The sequence below is a fragment of the Phalaenopsis equestris genome, unplaced genomic scaffold, assembly GCF_001263595.1.
Source record: "Phalaenopsis equestris unplaced genomic scaffold, ASM126359v1 Scaffold000531, whole genome shotgun sequence".
Taxonomy (NCBI): domain Eukaryota; kingdom Viridiplantae; phylum Streptophyta; class Magnoliopsida; order Asparagales; family Orchidaceae; genus Phalaenopsis; species Phalaenopsis equestris.
Genome location: NW_018164971.1, coordinates 1,408,708 through 1,423,698, shown reverse-complemented (window position 1 = coordinate 1,423,698; position 14,991 = coordinate 1,408,708). Strand labels below are relative to the sequence as shown.

General features: G+C 37.4%; 1 protein-coding gene across 1 annotated transcript in view; it reads left to right on the top strand.

The window, feature by feature from the left end:
• LOC110028819 (polygalacturonase-like) overlaps positions 1 to 1,347 on the top strand; it is a 1,564-nt gene extending 217 nt beyond the window's left edge. Inside the window, exons 2-3 of the mRNA XM_020730821.1 lie at positions 405 to 923; positions 1,000 to 1,347. Coding sequence (XP_020586480.1) covers positions 477 to 923; positions 1,000 to 1,221 — 669 coding nt within the window. The 5' untranslated portion in view covers positions 405 to 476 and the 3' untranslated portion in view covers positions 1,222 to 1,347. The remainder of the gene's footprint in view (positions 1 to 404; positions 924 to 999) is intronic.
• The last annotated feature ends 13,644 nt before the right edge of the window (positions 1,348 to 14,991 follow it).

Sequence of the window (14,991 nt, the reverse complement as noted above, 5' to 3'; positions counted from 1 at the left end):
TATATATATATATATGGATATAGATATATCTATTTTTATTTTCTCCAAATATATATAGATATAAATATAGATATAGATATAGATATATATATATATATATAGACATGTGTTTAGATTCTCTCTCTCTCTCTATGTGTGTGTGTGATTGTTTCCAAAAATTATGTTGGCATAAACGAGTTTATATTGCGGTTGAAACAACTCCTTCACAATTGAAATATTTTCCTTCATTGGTAAGGGTTAGGATTGAGCTATTATTTGTGTTAGCAACAAGTTAAAATTTGTGATTTGTTTGGTAAAATGAATAGTTCAAATTGGTCGTATTCGTGTAAAATAATTCGAGGTCAACTTCAAAACCATCTCATAAACCCAAATTGATGCCTTCAATAACGTTTCATATGTTTCAGGCATTGACGATTGATCAGTCGAAGAATGTGTTCTTGAGTGGAATAACTGTAAAAAATAGTGAAAAGTTTCAGATGTCGATCATGTATAGCCAGGGAATAAGAGTAGAAGGAGCAACAATCACTGCACCATTCAATAGCCCTAACACCGATGGAATCCACATTCACACGACGAGCGGAGCAAGTATCATAAACTCCGCCATCGGCACGGGCGATGATTGCATTTCTTTGGGCACGGGTGCCATCAACATCTGGATCGAGAATATCAGATGCGGGCCCGGCCACGGCATATCCATTGGCAGCCTGGGCGAGACGCCCAGCAGGTCCGCCGTACAAAATGTGACTGTGAGCTCGGTGGTCTTGACCGGAACAGAAAATGGTTTGAGGATCAAAACATGGGCGAAACCCTATAATGGGTTTGTGAGAGGGGTTACTTTCCAACATGCCATAATGAACAATGTAAAGAACCCAATTATTATTGACCAGAATTACTGCCCTAACCATAAAAATTGCCCAAAACAAGTAAGTATGATAGTTTAATGAATGTGACTAATCAGTTCTAATTAGATGACTAATCTATGATTAATCTGGGTTGCAGAACTCGGGGATAAAGATCAGCGGGGTGGTGTTCGACGATGTGAGGGGGTCGTCGGCGACGGCGGTGGCGGTGACGCTCGACTGTAGCCGGAGCAATCCATGCAGTGGGATTGAGCTTAGGGATGTAAGGCTGAGCTATGATGGAGAGGACAAGGCCGAGGCTTTCTGTAGAAATGCGGTGGGGGAGAGCTCTGGGTTGGTAATCCCACCTAGCTGCATCTGAGATTTAGGATTATGAATAATCATAATTATGATAATATCATTATTATTATTACTACCATTATTGAGATAGAGAAGTCTCCGGCTGGCTGGTTAAGGTTTGGTGTGAGCTTGCTACGTTCTGAGAGATGGGGTGTATTTTGTAATTTCATTGATCGATATGGTAATATTATTGAAGTTTGACCTTCTTTTAATTATTTCTCAGTTTCCAGTCTATTTGAGAAAATACTGGTTATACCTTTAGCTTCACCTGAAACAGTCATATTTACATGCATGCCACTGAATTTTTACCAACATAACAAAATTACACCATAACTATATTTTAAAAAGTCAAATTGCCCTTTCATGCATATGTTTATGCCCCAAGGTTTATAAGTATGAATATGAAATATTGAGTGTCAATTTTGTAAATACGTAAGAATTATGTGGTGTTTACGTAATTTTTCCACAATATTAGCATCAAGATTTCATAACAAGCTTTCTATGGGAGTAGTTAAAAACGAAAACCTACCACTTCATCTGCACACAACAATAGAATTTTTTTATGGAGCCGTTGGAAAGAAAAATATGCACACAATAATACAATGTTGTTACTGAAAAAAGAACAAAATCTATCATAATAAGAAAAAGTTTAATAAATTTTATTTGATATTTAAAATATATATATTTTTTTTGACCTAAAAAATGGATCACTCTCTCATTTTAATTTTTATATAAACAATTTTGTGAATGACATTAAGAAAAAAAAAAGTTTTACCATAAAATCATCAGTGGTTGAGATGATGCCAAAAGGCTAGGAGTGCACTAGGGGTGTAAACGAGCTGACTAGAGCTCAAAGCCGCTCTCAACCTGAGCTTGAATTGAATTAATTAATCAAGCTTGAGCTTATTCTTATGAGTTTGGGCCGGCTCATGAGGGAGCTTGTTTTTTATGAAAGATAAAATAATATCAATTCATACTACTTTTATGATAAAATCATAAAGAAAATGATTAATTATGAGATAAATAATAAGAAATCACTTAATATATAATTTAAAATATTTTTATTAAATCATTTTAACAATTAGACAATAAGTTATTGAAATTTTTGAAATTTTGGCTATGTTGTTTTTTTTTTTTAACTATCCGGCTCACTAGCTAACAACTGGAGTTGGGCTAGCTTTTTAGCTTCTCCAGCTTAGTTCATGAGTCACTAATTGAGATACGCTTGAACTGGTTCATGAGTCGGCTTTGCTTAATTACACCCTTAGATTGCGGAAAAATTTTTTGTCCGAACTCTGGACGTATCTCTATGTGTGGAATCCAATAATATGTCGTCACGTGTGCTCCATCGTTGAGATTGTTTTGAGGTTATTCGGAATTATTGAAGTAGAATCGCGGAGGTTATTTCAGGGTTATGTCGAGGATAATGAAAAAAAACTCATATATTCTACTACAATAACTCTGAAATAACACCACAGAGGTTATTTCGGGGTTATTGAAGAGAGACTCATATATTCTACTTCAATAGTCATGAACCACGTAGGTTATTTCGAGGTTATTGAAGAGAATCCCATACATTTCACTTCAATAACCCCGAAATAACACCGCAGAGGTTATTTTGGGGTTATTGAAAAGAAATTCACATTACATTTCAATAACCTCAAAATAACCCTGAATAACCCTGAAATAATATTTCCGGTGTTATTTCGAGATTATTGGAGTGTAATTTATGAGTTTCTCTTCAATAACCCCAAAATAACCTCTGTGGGTTCAGTTCAATAACCCAAAAATAACATCTGCGATGTAGCACACATGGTGACATTTAATGGAGTCCGCACGTCGAGCTATGTCTGGAGTCCGGACAAAAAATTTAACCCTAAATTGCACCATCAAACCTAAAATTTTTCGTAATGAATGCTCGTGCTACTAAAAAGTAAACACCAAATAAATTAAATTAAGATCAGAGTAACACATCATACTTTATACGCATAAATAAATAGATATTATGATTTTGAATTAAAAAAAAACATTATAAGACAAAAAATATCAAGAAGAATCTAAATTTTTTTTAATTTACTTTATAAATAATATTAAGGGCCATTTACTTGCATAGCATCGAATTCCAAAATTATTTCACATCTAACACCTAAACTTTATTTTTTACATTTATACCACACAAATTTTTCATACCATATCAAAAATACCACAATTTTAGTCTTAAAAAAATGAATACGCATCATGCAGTAGTAATGTTTGCAAAAATTAATGTTTAGGTGATAGAATTGAATGGTATTGTATGACTATATCTCAACTAAACGAATCTCGGGGGAAAATGTAGATACATAACAAAGTGGGACCCACGGTCAAGTCACACAAGAGTCTGTCAAATGTTAATTAGTTCTCTCGAATGTCACATAGTGATTTTGAGCCAAGAAACAAGGGACTTCAAAGATCCTAACAAGTTGTTGCCATCTATTAATATGTTGATTGACACATGTAGATGAAAGAAGGATCAATTCACATCTTGCTGGACGAAAGACAACTCTATGACGGACCAAACGAAGAACAACTATAGCGAGATGAACGAAGGATGGCTCATCGCCATACAAACTAAAGAGATGGATTGTATGGCAAAGCGGCCAACAAGTTAATTTAGTCCGGAGGCATCTGTGTCATTCTCACATGACTCAGCTCGCTATCATCAAGCGAATGACCACGAACAGACAATCAAAAATCATCATAATTGGCTAGCAAACTCTTTCTTAATATATTTTTAATTGTTTCTATATTGTACAAATGACCTTAATATCCCTAAGCCTCTTTGTGTATGCAAGGAACTTAAACGTAATTATGTACTTACTCCAGACATCCCCTATACCTATAAAGAGGAGACCATTTCATGATAAAAAGGTTAGATGCTTTATTTTCTATTATTCATTTCCTCTTTGCTTCTTATCCTCTTCCGACCTCACGCTCTATTCCTTGGGTTTGATTCTGCGGATACTTATAGGTTTAACATCCTAAAATGTGTGGTGAGTGTGGAATCTTGCCACTCACAAGAAGAAGAGCACAACGCCATAACAAAACCTTTCAATTAGCGCAAAAAAATAGTGCCGACAAGCACAACGCCATAACAAAACCTTTCAATTAGCGCAGAGCCATGCAATGGATGTGAATAACACGAGAGAGATTGTGGGGCAACAGTTAATGGAGATGAAAGAACAATTGATAATAGAGATGAGAGAGCATATGGTAGGTGCTTTTCAAAAAACTCTAGCTAGAGGAAGCCAAAATCGACAGAGTCAGAACCCCCAATAATATAGCTTCCAAGGGCTTGATCATGGACCAACAACCAATAATATGTGAAATGAACCAGTACCCAACAATCAAAATTCTCAACCAGTAGAAGAAAGGGATGAAGATTTCTATTATCATATAGTGTTGGATCAACCCCCATGAAAGGACAATGCAAAATGTGAACCACAGTCGTTTGTCATGCTGAAAATGCCTCTTCTCAACAAATTTCTAAAACCGAACCCCAGAAGTGTGAAACCCCTAAGCTTGATTTGTATAAGGCTCTCACCAGCCTAGCTAATCATGTAGCCACTTTCAGGTCGGTGGTCGCTATATTAAAAATCACTGACACATTCAAGTGTCGCTTGTTCCTTACCACGTTGAGGGAGTCAGTCCTGCTATTCAATGCTCGCCCTACAAAAGTTATTTCCTCTTTCTTCAAATTCAAAAGGTTATTCCTAACCTACTTTGTTAGAGGCAAAAGTCATGAATAAAGTTCCAAGCTCTCTTACAAATCAAGAAAAAAGAAGGAGAGACCCTTCGCTCCTACATTATTAGATTCAGCGGGAAATAGTGGAGATATAGAACCTAGATCCTCTGATCGCACAAACCGCTCTAACACAAGTTATAAAAAACGAACATTCCAAGTATGTTCTACGCCTATGTGAACCAAAATCAATGGTCAAGCTACTAGAAATAACCAACCACCATATCGCTATATAGGAGTATGCCCTTAACGATCGAGAATAAGCCTAGAAAGCAGTCGTCAATGCTCAATCACAAAAGATACAATTAACAGAAGACAATTGGAGAGATAAAGGTGATCATCACCCTCCCACTCGTGCTTGCTATGAAGACCAGTAGCCACATCATGAAAATAAGAGGAACGCTAAGAGAAACAACCAAGATAGACTATTTCGATACCCTAACCAACGATTGACCGCCATAGCGAAAGACCTCCAGTGCAGCAGGAACCACTCAAAATGAGACCCCCCTGAGAATTTTGATTGTCGAACTCGTAGATCTCAACTTATGAACCTACCATAGAAAAATGCAAACACCTCAAAGTGTCGTCATCTACTTCACATTGACCATCCCTAGTCTCACGAACTAGTTGATGGTGAACTCGGTCTCACACCAGAATTGATTCACCCACTGCGAACTAGTTGATGGTGATGAACTCGGTCTCACACCAGAATTGATTCACCCACTATTCTAAAAGTGCCTTAGATAAAGCTGACGAAGCAACCTTTGTGGATAGCTCATTATTATCCTTGAGCACGATCGAGAGCCATTTTGAAGCCCATGCCAAACTTTCTTCAACTTTAGCAAGGTGAGTCATGGCCTTGTCCGCTCTCCACAAATTTTCCCTAAGACAAGCCTTCACAACTTTTATTTTTTCTTTACCCGAGCTGCTTCAATTGTAGTGTCAAGATATAAGTTGGACAAGTAGTAAGATGATGCACTCCCCAGCAGCTGATACCCATGGACTAGGCGGCATAGTTCCAAAGGGCTGAGGCTATCTAGCTTATCTTTAAAGCTCACCGATCATAATGTGTCTGCAAGCTATGTGGCATGGGAATCAACCCTCAAAGCATGATCAAACCAGTCATGCTGCATGTTAATAAGAGTGAAGCGAGAGTCTCTCAAGAAAAACTCCTTGGGCCCTTCATCCTACATCAAGTTCAATCATTGTTACCTTAGAGGACCGAAGCTAAAGATGAGCCAGCGCCACTCAACAAATCCTTCACCTTCATTATACGAGGCTCCTCAGGGGGCGGAGAACTACTTTTGGGCTTGATGCTAAGGCCCACATTACCATTGATCAGACACAGTCCTTATAGTCATAGTCTATATGTTCGGCTAAGCCCCAAAACTTCCCTTCTCCAGGTCAATATATGGTTGGGACCATGTTCTTAGTTGGCCTCCAGATTTGGAGAGTCTGCAAGCTCTTCCCCTTTTACAAGGGTCATAGTCTATATGTTCGGTTAAGCCCCAAAACTTCCCTTCTCCAGGTCAATATCTGGTTGGGACCATGTTCTTTGTTGGCCTCCATATTTGGAGAGTCTGCAAGCTCTTCCCCTTTTACAAGGCCAATGAAGCCAGATTAGTCCAAACAAGAACCCTAATGAGCCCCAATCAACTCTTTCTACGTAGAAGAATTAACATAGATCTTAGGACAGAAGAAGTCTGAGCGTTGCCACACCCTACGATATCTGTTGGAATGTAAGTTTTTTGTTCCATTAAAGTTAACTTGTTGTTGATATCTATTGAATAACAAAAGTTGTTTCTAAAGTAGAAATAAGAATGTCTGAACATAGGGTCTTCCTCAAAGTTTCCTTTTCTCCTTATTTCACTGATTTCTTCCCCCTCAACTCTTTCATAAAAGCCTTAGCCGCTTTGTTGATCTGCCGCTTTGACTCTTCAGCATCAGATGCAGCTCATAACTTCCGAGCAATCTGACCGTACTTGCCCAAATTCAAAACCTTGTTTTCTATGCCCTCGCAGTTATACTAAATAATAGAAATATTCCTTCCCTTGACTGACAATGCCAAACCTCACATCTAGGGAGGAATCTTCGGTCACTTGTACGGCACAAGATGGACAAGTGTGAATCCCCCAGCACTTCTATGAAGCCAAGGGGAAATTGTGCTCCCAGTTCTTGACTTTGTTCTCAAGAATGATCAAGCAGATCTTTCTATTTGAAGTAGAGTTCACGTAACTGTCTGGGTCAATCCTGAAGGAAAACACATGATAAAAAAGCCCTTGTGACCAAGAATCTCCATCATGGGGTATTAAATAATGAAAGTCATTAGTGACTCTATGCAGTTCAACTTGAGCTAGGTCAGGGTAACACCGAGTGACTAACAATAGCTCAAAGCTCGCAAGAGAGAAGAAGCAGAAGACACTAAATAAAGTGGTCACGATACAAAAATAGTTGCTCTCCATAATCATCAGCCACCCTATCATTCAAACATGGAGCCTCTAGCGCAATGTCACCCTTATAAACATCTCTTATAGAGCCTTAAAACTTTTCAGAGGACAAGGCTGAGTGCTCTGATGCTGGCACTATCACAAATGTCTGGGGTGAGTATTTGAGAGCCATGCAAACGCTCAACAGAAGGAGGAAATGGAAGGTGACGACAAAAGACTAAAAAAAGAAAAAGTGACATTATGAAGGAACTCCAACCTTATTTATAAAGCTCAAAGAAAAATTAAAGCGCTGACGCCCTCACCTCAGAAACACAAATCTCACGTCACATCACAAAAAAAAAGAATAACTAAAATATTTACATAAATAAGAAAATGAAAATACAACAAACATAAATATATATTTTTCAGATAAGAAAAATTTTACAACCGACTCATTGTCCACCTGTAGCAAAAACAACTCTTGCCTCAATAGTTCCATATACAAGACTCTAGCGCCTAACATAAATCTATCAACATTATTAAATTCGGCTTGGAATTGCGAGACTGAGCAAACCATCCTCAAATCAACCAGGTCCTTTCGCAGATTCACAACATCCATTTGGACAGTATCAGTTTTGATTCGACAGTTCGCCATCTCAATTAGGTAATTAAGAAGCTCGATTGACAGCTTCTTGGAGAAAGCATCAAGCTACACCTTTAAATCCTTTATGTTGGCTTCCAGTTGTGCTGCTCATGCACCTTTTGAGCTTCGGCTTCATGAACAAAGAAATTTATCATTTGGTCCATGTGGCGAACCACGAAGTCGGTCAACTCTCTCTCACTAATTGTTGATTGATTCTCCATAGTCTTCCTAAGAATTGGGGCTTGACCTTCAACAATCTTTAGTCAATTGGAGATACGAATCGGGTTAACTGCATAGTAAAAAAGAATCAAATTAAATAAATCATGGTCACTTCAATCCAATAAATCATGTAATCAAACCCATCATACCAAGGAGTTGATCCAGCTTAGACCAGAGTAAAGATGAGAAACTCTCAGCAGACATAAGAGCATTCGCAACCCTCATCCCTCCGATCTAAGAAAGACCAGTTGCACCCATATCCCCTAGGGGTACACCTTCAGAGGTTCACCAAGCATCTTTGCCAACTTGACCAATGGACTGAACTGATGCTCCAACAGAGGAAGTGCTTGGTGGACCTTTTTTCGAATTTTGACAACCTAGGAGAACATCGCCAGACAATTTGTTCTTATCATCATCCTCACATGCACTCAAAGGTCCCTTCTTGAAGGTCAATTGCTTCACTCACTTCTTCATGGTAGGACTACTGCCCTCGGCATATGTTGCTTGGGCATTGACCGATCCACACTTAGGATGACGATGTTTTGTGAGAATGCTTGGATGATAGATATTATCAGCCTGAAGTCCCAATGCCTTCGTTAGGATGTCATTAGATAGATCGCCAGATTGAACCTTTTTTATCACACGCCATCAGAGAGCCCTCTACCAAGGATGATCAAAGTTTTGGACAATGGAAAAGTATTGGAGCAAGGGTCATCAGTAACAACCTATTTATAGGATGACTTCGGATGAAAAATCAGAGAGTTTGATTAATAAATATTGATTACAATATAACAGGATTTAATGTGGAATTTAGTGTTGCATTTAATTTTTCTATTTATATCGCAGCTAACACTTTTAAAAAATAAGAAAATTATGGAATTAAATATGTATGGCAGTATCTCGACATCACAAATCTCAAGGAAAAAATGTACATATATGATAAGTAGGACCCACGGTCATGTCACACAAGAGATTAGTCAAATGTTGATTAGTTTTCTCGAATGTCACATATTGATGTTGAGCCGAAGAACAAGGGACTTCAAAGGTCATAATAAGCTGTTCCCATAAGTTTATACGCCGAATAACACACATGGATGAACGAAGAATCAATTTACATCCGACCGAATGAAAGATATCTCAATGATAAGACGAATGAAGAACAACTCTACAAAAAGACGAACAAAGGATGGCTCACCGCCAGATAAACTAAAGAGATGGATCGTATGATGATGATGCTCACAGGTGAATTTAGTCTAGAGGCCTTTGTGTCGTCCTCATGTGACTCACCTAGTTGTCATCAAGCGAATGACTACGAACCGACGATCAGAAATCATCACAATTGGCCAACAAACTGTTTATTAATATATTTTTAATTATTTATGTATTGTTTTTTACAAATGACCACGACACCATTATGTCACTGTGTAGGAGTGGGACATAATTGTAATCAAGTACTCGAACAAATGACCACGATACCATTATGTCACTATGTAGGAGTGGGACATAATTGTAATCAAGTACTCGAGGTATCTCTTATACCTATACGAGACCATTTCATGAGATGAAAGTTAGATGCTCTATTTTTTAAGGTTCACTTGCTCTTTTCTTCCTATCCTCTTTCAACCTCATGATCTATTCCTTAGGCTTGATTCTACGGACACTTTTAAGTTCAAAATATATGTATGTAAATCTTCCTAATATCAAAACTAAAAATCTTATATTAAGGCAGATAATTTCCAACCCAATCCTTGAGTAGGTAAATGTGAAATTTAAGGACTGTTTGGGGTAGTTGTAGGTTTTCAAAAAACTGTAGCGCAAAAGCTGCTGCAGATAACCCAGCTCGATATTTGTTTTTTGCAGTTTGAAAATAATTTTGTGGCAGTTGTTTCTAGATAAATGATCATTTTGTCTCTGTGCAGTAATATTGTTTGTAATAGAACTGTCATAGTAATATATTTGATACTTTATAAGTAAAAATCTATTTTATAATAGTATAAAAAAATAAGATATACACCTCACTTAACAATGAGTATCATAATTACTAAAATAACATTTAATAATATGATAATATTATTTTTAAAATGCATACGAAATATGTCACAGGTTATGTCATCCTCGAAGGATACTATCTATTCCCAATCACTCTCGGTGGTGGAATCTGTCAGACTGTGTGCCATTGAAAGAAGTCACACTTCTCCTTGATTATCCGCGGGCACCTATAGAACTGTCTCTCATAGCTATGTGGCTGATGTGATGTCAGCAGGGAAGTTTGAAGTCCATAATGACACAAAAATCTTCAGGAGGTCCTTTAAATCCTAGATCTCATCTTTCCTGAATAGTTTAAAAGACATTCCATTAGTCAAAACATAAGTAGAAATTCATAAAAGCAATAATTAATTGTGATTTTGTGCAGGTGTGAGGTCTCAGAGAACTCAATATACCAACCAACGCATTTGTCACTACAAGAAGAAAACAGAGCTTGTAAAAAAAAGGGCTCTCAGTTGTCTTTAACCCATGCAATGTCAAACTCGTGTGTGTCACATATGCATATCACCAAAAAAGTTCATCCAAAGAAACCTCAAAAACCGTATTGCCAAAAAAAAAAGAGAGAAACTTGGTTACCTTCAATAGAATTTCACATGTGACACCAACTAATATCGACAAATAGTCAATCCAAAAGAACCCATAAGGTTTAACGTCTCATCACGGACCTCTCAAACATACCAAAAGAAAAACAAATGAAATGCAAATGGAGAAAAACACTTACAAATAGGGTAAAAGGCCCAAATAATCAATATCAAATAAAGAAGAAAATAAAAAGAAACTAAATAAAATACAAATAATATTGAATAAAGTATAAATAATATAATAATAGTTACTCCAATCACCCTCCTACTATGGTATCTGTAATTTGTTCCCTCAACTATGTTATCTCGCTTGCACCTTCACCGTCTTTAATTCAGTTGGTGGAAGCATCATTCTCAAGCTATGATAAAAAAATGTCCAAAATGTTACTCAAATGCCTCGGCAGGTGCATGCTTATGATCCATGTTCGCTCTACGGAAGTCGATATCATTGCAAGAAGGATGCCGCCAAATGAAATTGTGAAGATCCATCGTGGCAATCACAATCTGCACATGTTTAGGATATGGGTAAAATGACATATCGCAGAGTATAACATATTTTTTCTTCCAAACACCAAAGGTCCTCTCAATGACACAATGTGAGGAATGACTTTTATTAAATATTTTTTTTCTACCTCGGGTTACATTGATTGCTCGCTCAAAGTCAGGTATGTGGTATCTTATTTCAAGATATGGCTTTAAATACCCTCGCTGCAACAGATATCCAGTCTCAACCAAGTAGTATTTACCTAATATGCATTGCATGATTAATATTGAGGGAAAATTGAATTACGAGAGCAGCTAAGTTTCAAGCGTACCTGTGGGAGGATGTGGGAAGTTGTATTTGTTATTCTGTGTTGCAGCTTTAAAATTTCTATTATTGTGTGCACTAACCTCCCAACCAGCCATGACAAAAGTGAAGCACATGTTGAAGTTGCATACAACCATGACATTCTGAATCGGGGACCCGCAACGGTCGATGAATGCGATCTTCTCATTATTTGGAACATGTGCATCAACTTGTGTTTTATCGATTGCTCCAATACAATTATGGAAAGACAATGATTGCTTATGTAATAACGTTGTTTATTTGAAAATTGAATGTAAAAAATTTAAGACATTACCTTAAAGAACGACATGTACCTTACATCGCATGAAATCTCTGTGGGGTCCATTCGGACGTAGGGTCTGTTGGTTTTATGACTTGTGAAGAAAAACTCATAAATATCTTCAACCCCAATGAGAAATATCTGCAAATTTTTTCGAAGGAGTGTTGGAATCACTCAACTACTCCTTGCATTGATTATTTTTGTCATAATATATAGGGGGTTATCGCCAGCACTTCTCGCAAAGTCGTCCTAGAAGAGTCATGAATTCCATCATTTTTGTGTAGTTCCTCCAACAAATCGTTGAATATCGCTTGTGTCATATGGAAAATATTACTACATCTCATTGGATGACCCGCAAGCAAATCCCTAACCCATTTGTCCCTAACATAGGTCGATGTCATGCAAGGGGAGCGACCTATATACGAGTTATAATATTCGTACATCAAGCATATTATAGCTTCAACTCTCCTTCCGTGCCTTTCCTTGGTTGCATCCATGCAGATTGGTATCGTACTGGCTAGCATAGAAACATCAATGAATTAACTACAATTATATAAGGTTACATGCACACAATAAACATATAAGCCTCACTAAATAAGTCATGTCCCAACCAATTGAAATATCCATAGCAAAATGAAAAACGATACAGAAATATAAATATCCCAAGTAATAGTAAATAAAAAAAAGTCTCTTAAATGCTCTTGTGATTATAAAAATGTCTTATGTACGCCGCCCTACGGTTATCTGGCATCTGACAAAAAAATCTCAACAGGTCGGATGTTCAAGTAACTCTATCGCAAATAAGTACAACGATAAATCCTAAAAATTTTTCGTAGTTGCATTCAAAATTTGCAGAACCTGGCCAACGTAATTTGCTTGAGATGTGTGGTTTTCCGCTGCATGAAGCCACTAGTGGTGATATCTGGCTTCTAAGGAAAGCAGCTCAAACTTTCTTTTTATTCTCAACCTGTGGACACTTAGAAAGGTGGACTCAAGTTCATGGAGGTCTAGGTCGGGGACTTTGGTGGAATCACCCAATTGGTTGGTTCCCAAGTTCTTGGGGGTGCCACCAAACCCTGTCTCACTAGACGCACATGCATTGTTTCCCGTAGCAACCAAATCCAAACATTCGATCTGACTTCTCTTCCACCTTAGGATCGAGTCCGCTGATTTTAAATTTCTTTGCAACGGACATCACCTATAAATTCATAACATATATTTCAATTTAAAAATAAAATAAAATTGACCAAAATAGGAGACATGTCAAAAATGCTTAACTCAAGTCTTTCTGCCCACTACTCGGAAACATCAATGGTTCGCTTCATCGAATCTCACAATAGGCCTGTTGATTCTTATTCAATTTCTTCCAAATTTTTCAATCTTTCTTGAGCTGATCTCACTTGTTTTTTAATTGCATCCTATAGTATTCTCTATCTATACTTTACTTGAATTTTCTTATAATATTTTGTTGTCCTTCCTTATTAAAATAGGTTGTAGGCCTATTTCCCGGATCCTTATAATATTTTGTTGCCCTTATTAAAATAGGTTGTAGGCCTATTTCCCGGATCAATCTCTTTGAGACAAAGGTTGCAAAATATTATTGTATTTTTTTGTCCCACATTAAGGGTATTCCAGCATCATTGTCTTAATCATTTTATTACTATGATGAAAAAAATAAAGTTACATAATTAAATATGCAACAATATATACACATGCAAACACCACACACACTACACGCCATCACACACCAAAATAGCACATCCACACCACATACACCACCACCCCTCCCTAAACCCTCCACACTCCATCACACAACACAATAGCAAATCCACACCACCCACACCTCCCTAAACCCTCCAAATCTAACCAACCACAATAGCACATCCACACCATACATAGTACCACACGTCTATAAACCCTCCACACAACCAATCAACCACAATAGTGCATTCACACCACACACACCACCAAAACTCCCTAAATCATCCACACAAACAACCAACCACAATAGCACATCCACATCGCATACACTACTACACACACCGCCACACCTCCCTAAACCCTCCACACACCCAACAAACCACAATAGCACATCCACACCACACACACCACCACACCTTCCTTTAAGAGAATTGTGAATCAAACTAGAAATATATTCAGAAATGTTTGAACAAGACTGTAAATGCTTCAAAGTGTTTCTAGAATCACAAAATCCCAATTTAACAATAAAAAAAGAAAACAAACAAGTACTACTAGTCCCATAGTTCTTGAAAAGAAAACTCTTATTATTAAATTTGCATAGGAGATAAGCTTCTGATTGATTGATAATAAGCAAGACAGCCTACCAGTAATACCCGATCAAACAAAGAGAAATAAGCATACAATATTATTTTAACAACAAAACAGAAGATCCTTCATTCTTGCTAAACCAAAAAAGTCCATGACTACTAAAGAATTATTTGTCAAAACTACACAATCTTGATAAAAATCATTAGATTTAAGAACTACAGAAGCATCATGCACAAAGTTTAAAGTATAATAACTTTGATGCTTTTTTTTTGTGAAATTTTAAAAGTTGAAAAACCTTTATGATTCATTTTTTTTTATGTATTTCACTGTGCTTCTCATCTTAAGTTGCATCATTCAACATCAAACTAGCATTGAAGCTTATGATTGAGCTATCATATTAACTCGATAGACACAATTTCCTCTGCCCCGATTGCTGCTCCACCATTACAGAACTCCTCAGCTTTACATAACAGACCATCTAACCCATGACCATCATCCCTCCCCTACGACCAACTCAACGGCACCGATAGACACAATTTCCTCTGCCCCGATTGCTACTCCACCATTACAAAACTCCTCAGCTTTACATAACAGACCATCTAACTCATCACCATCATCCCTCCCCTACGACCAACTCAACGGCACCACCATCATCCCCACCATCGCCACCACCACTGACTCCGTCACTACCATCCCCAACC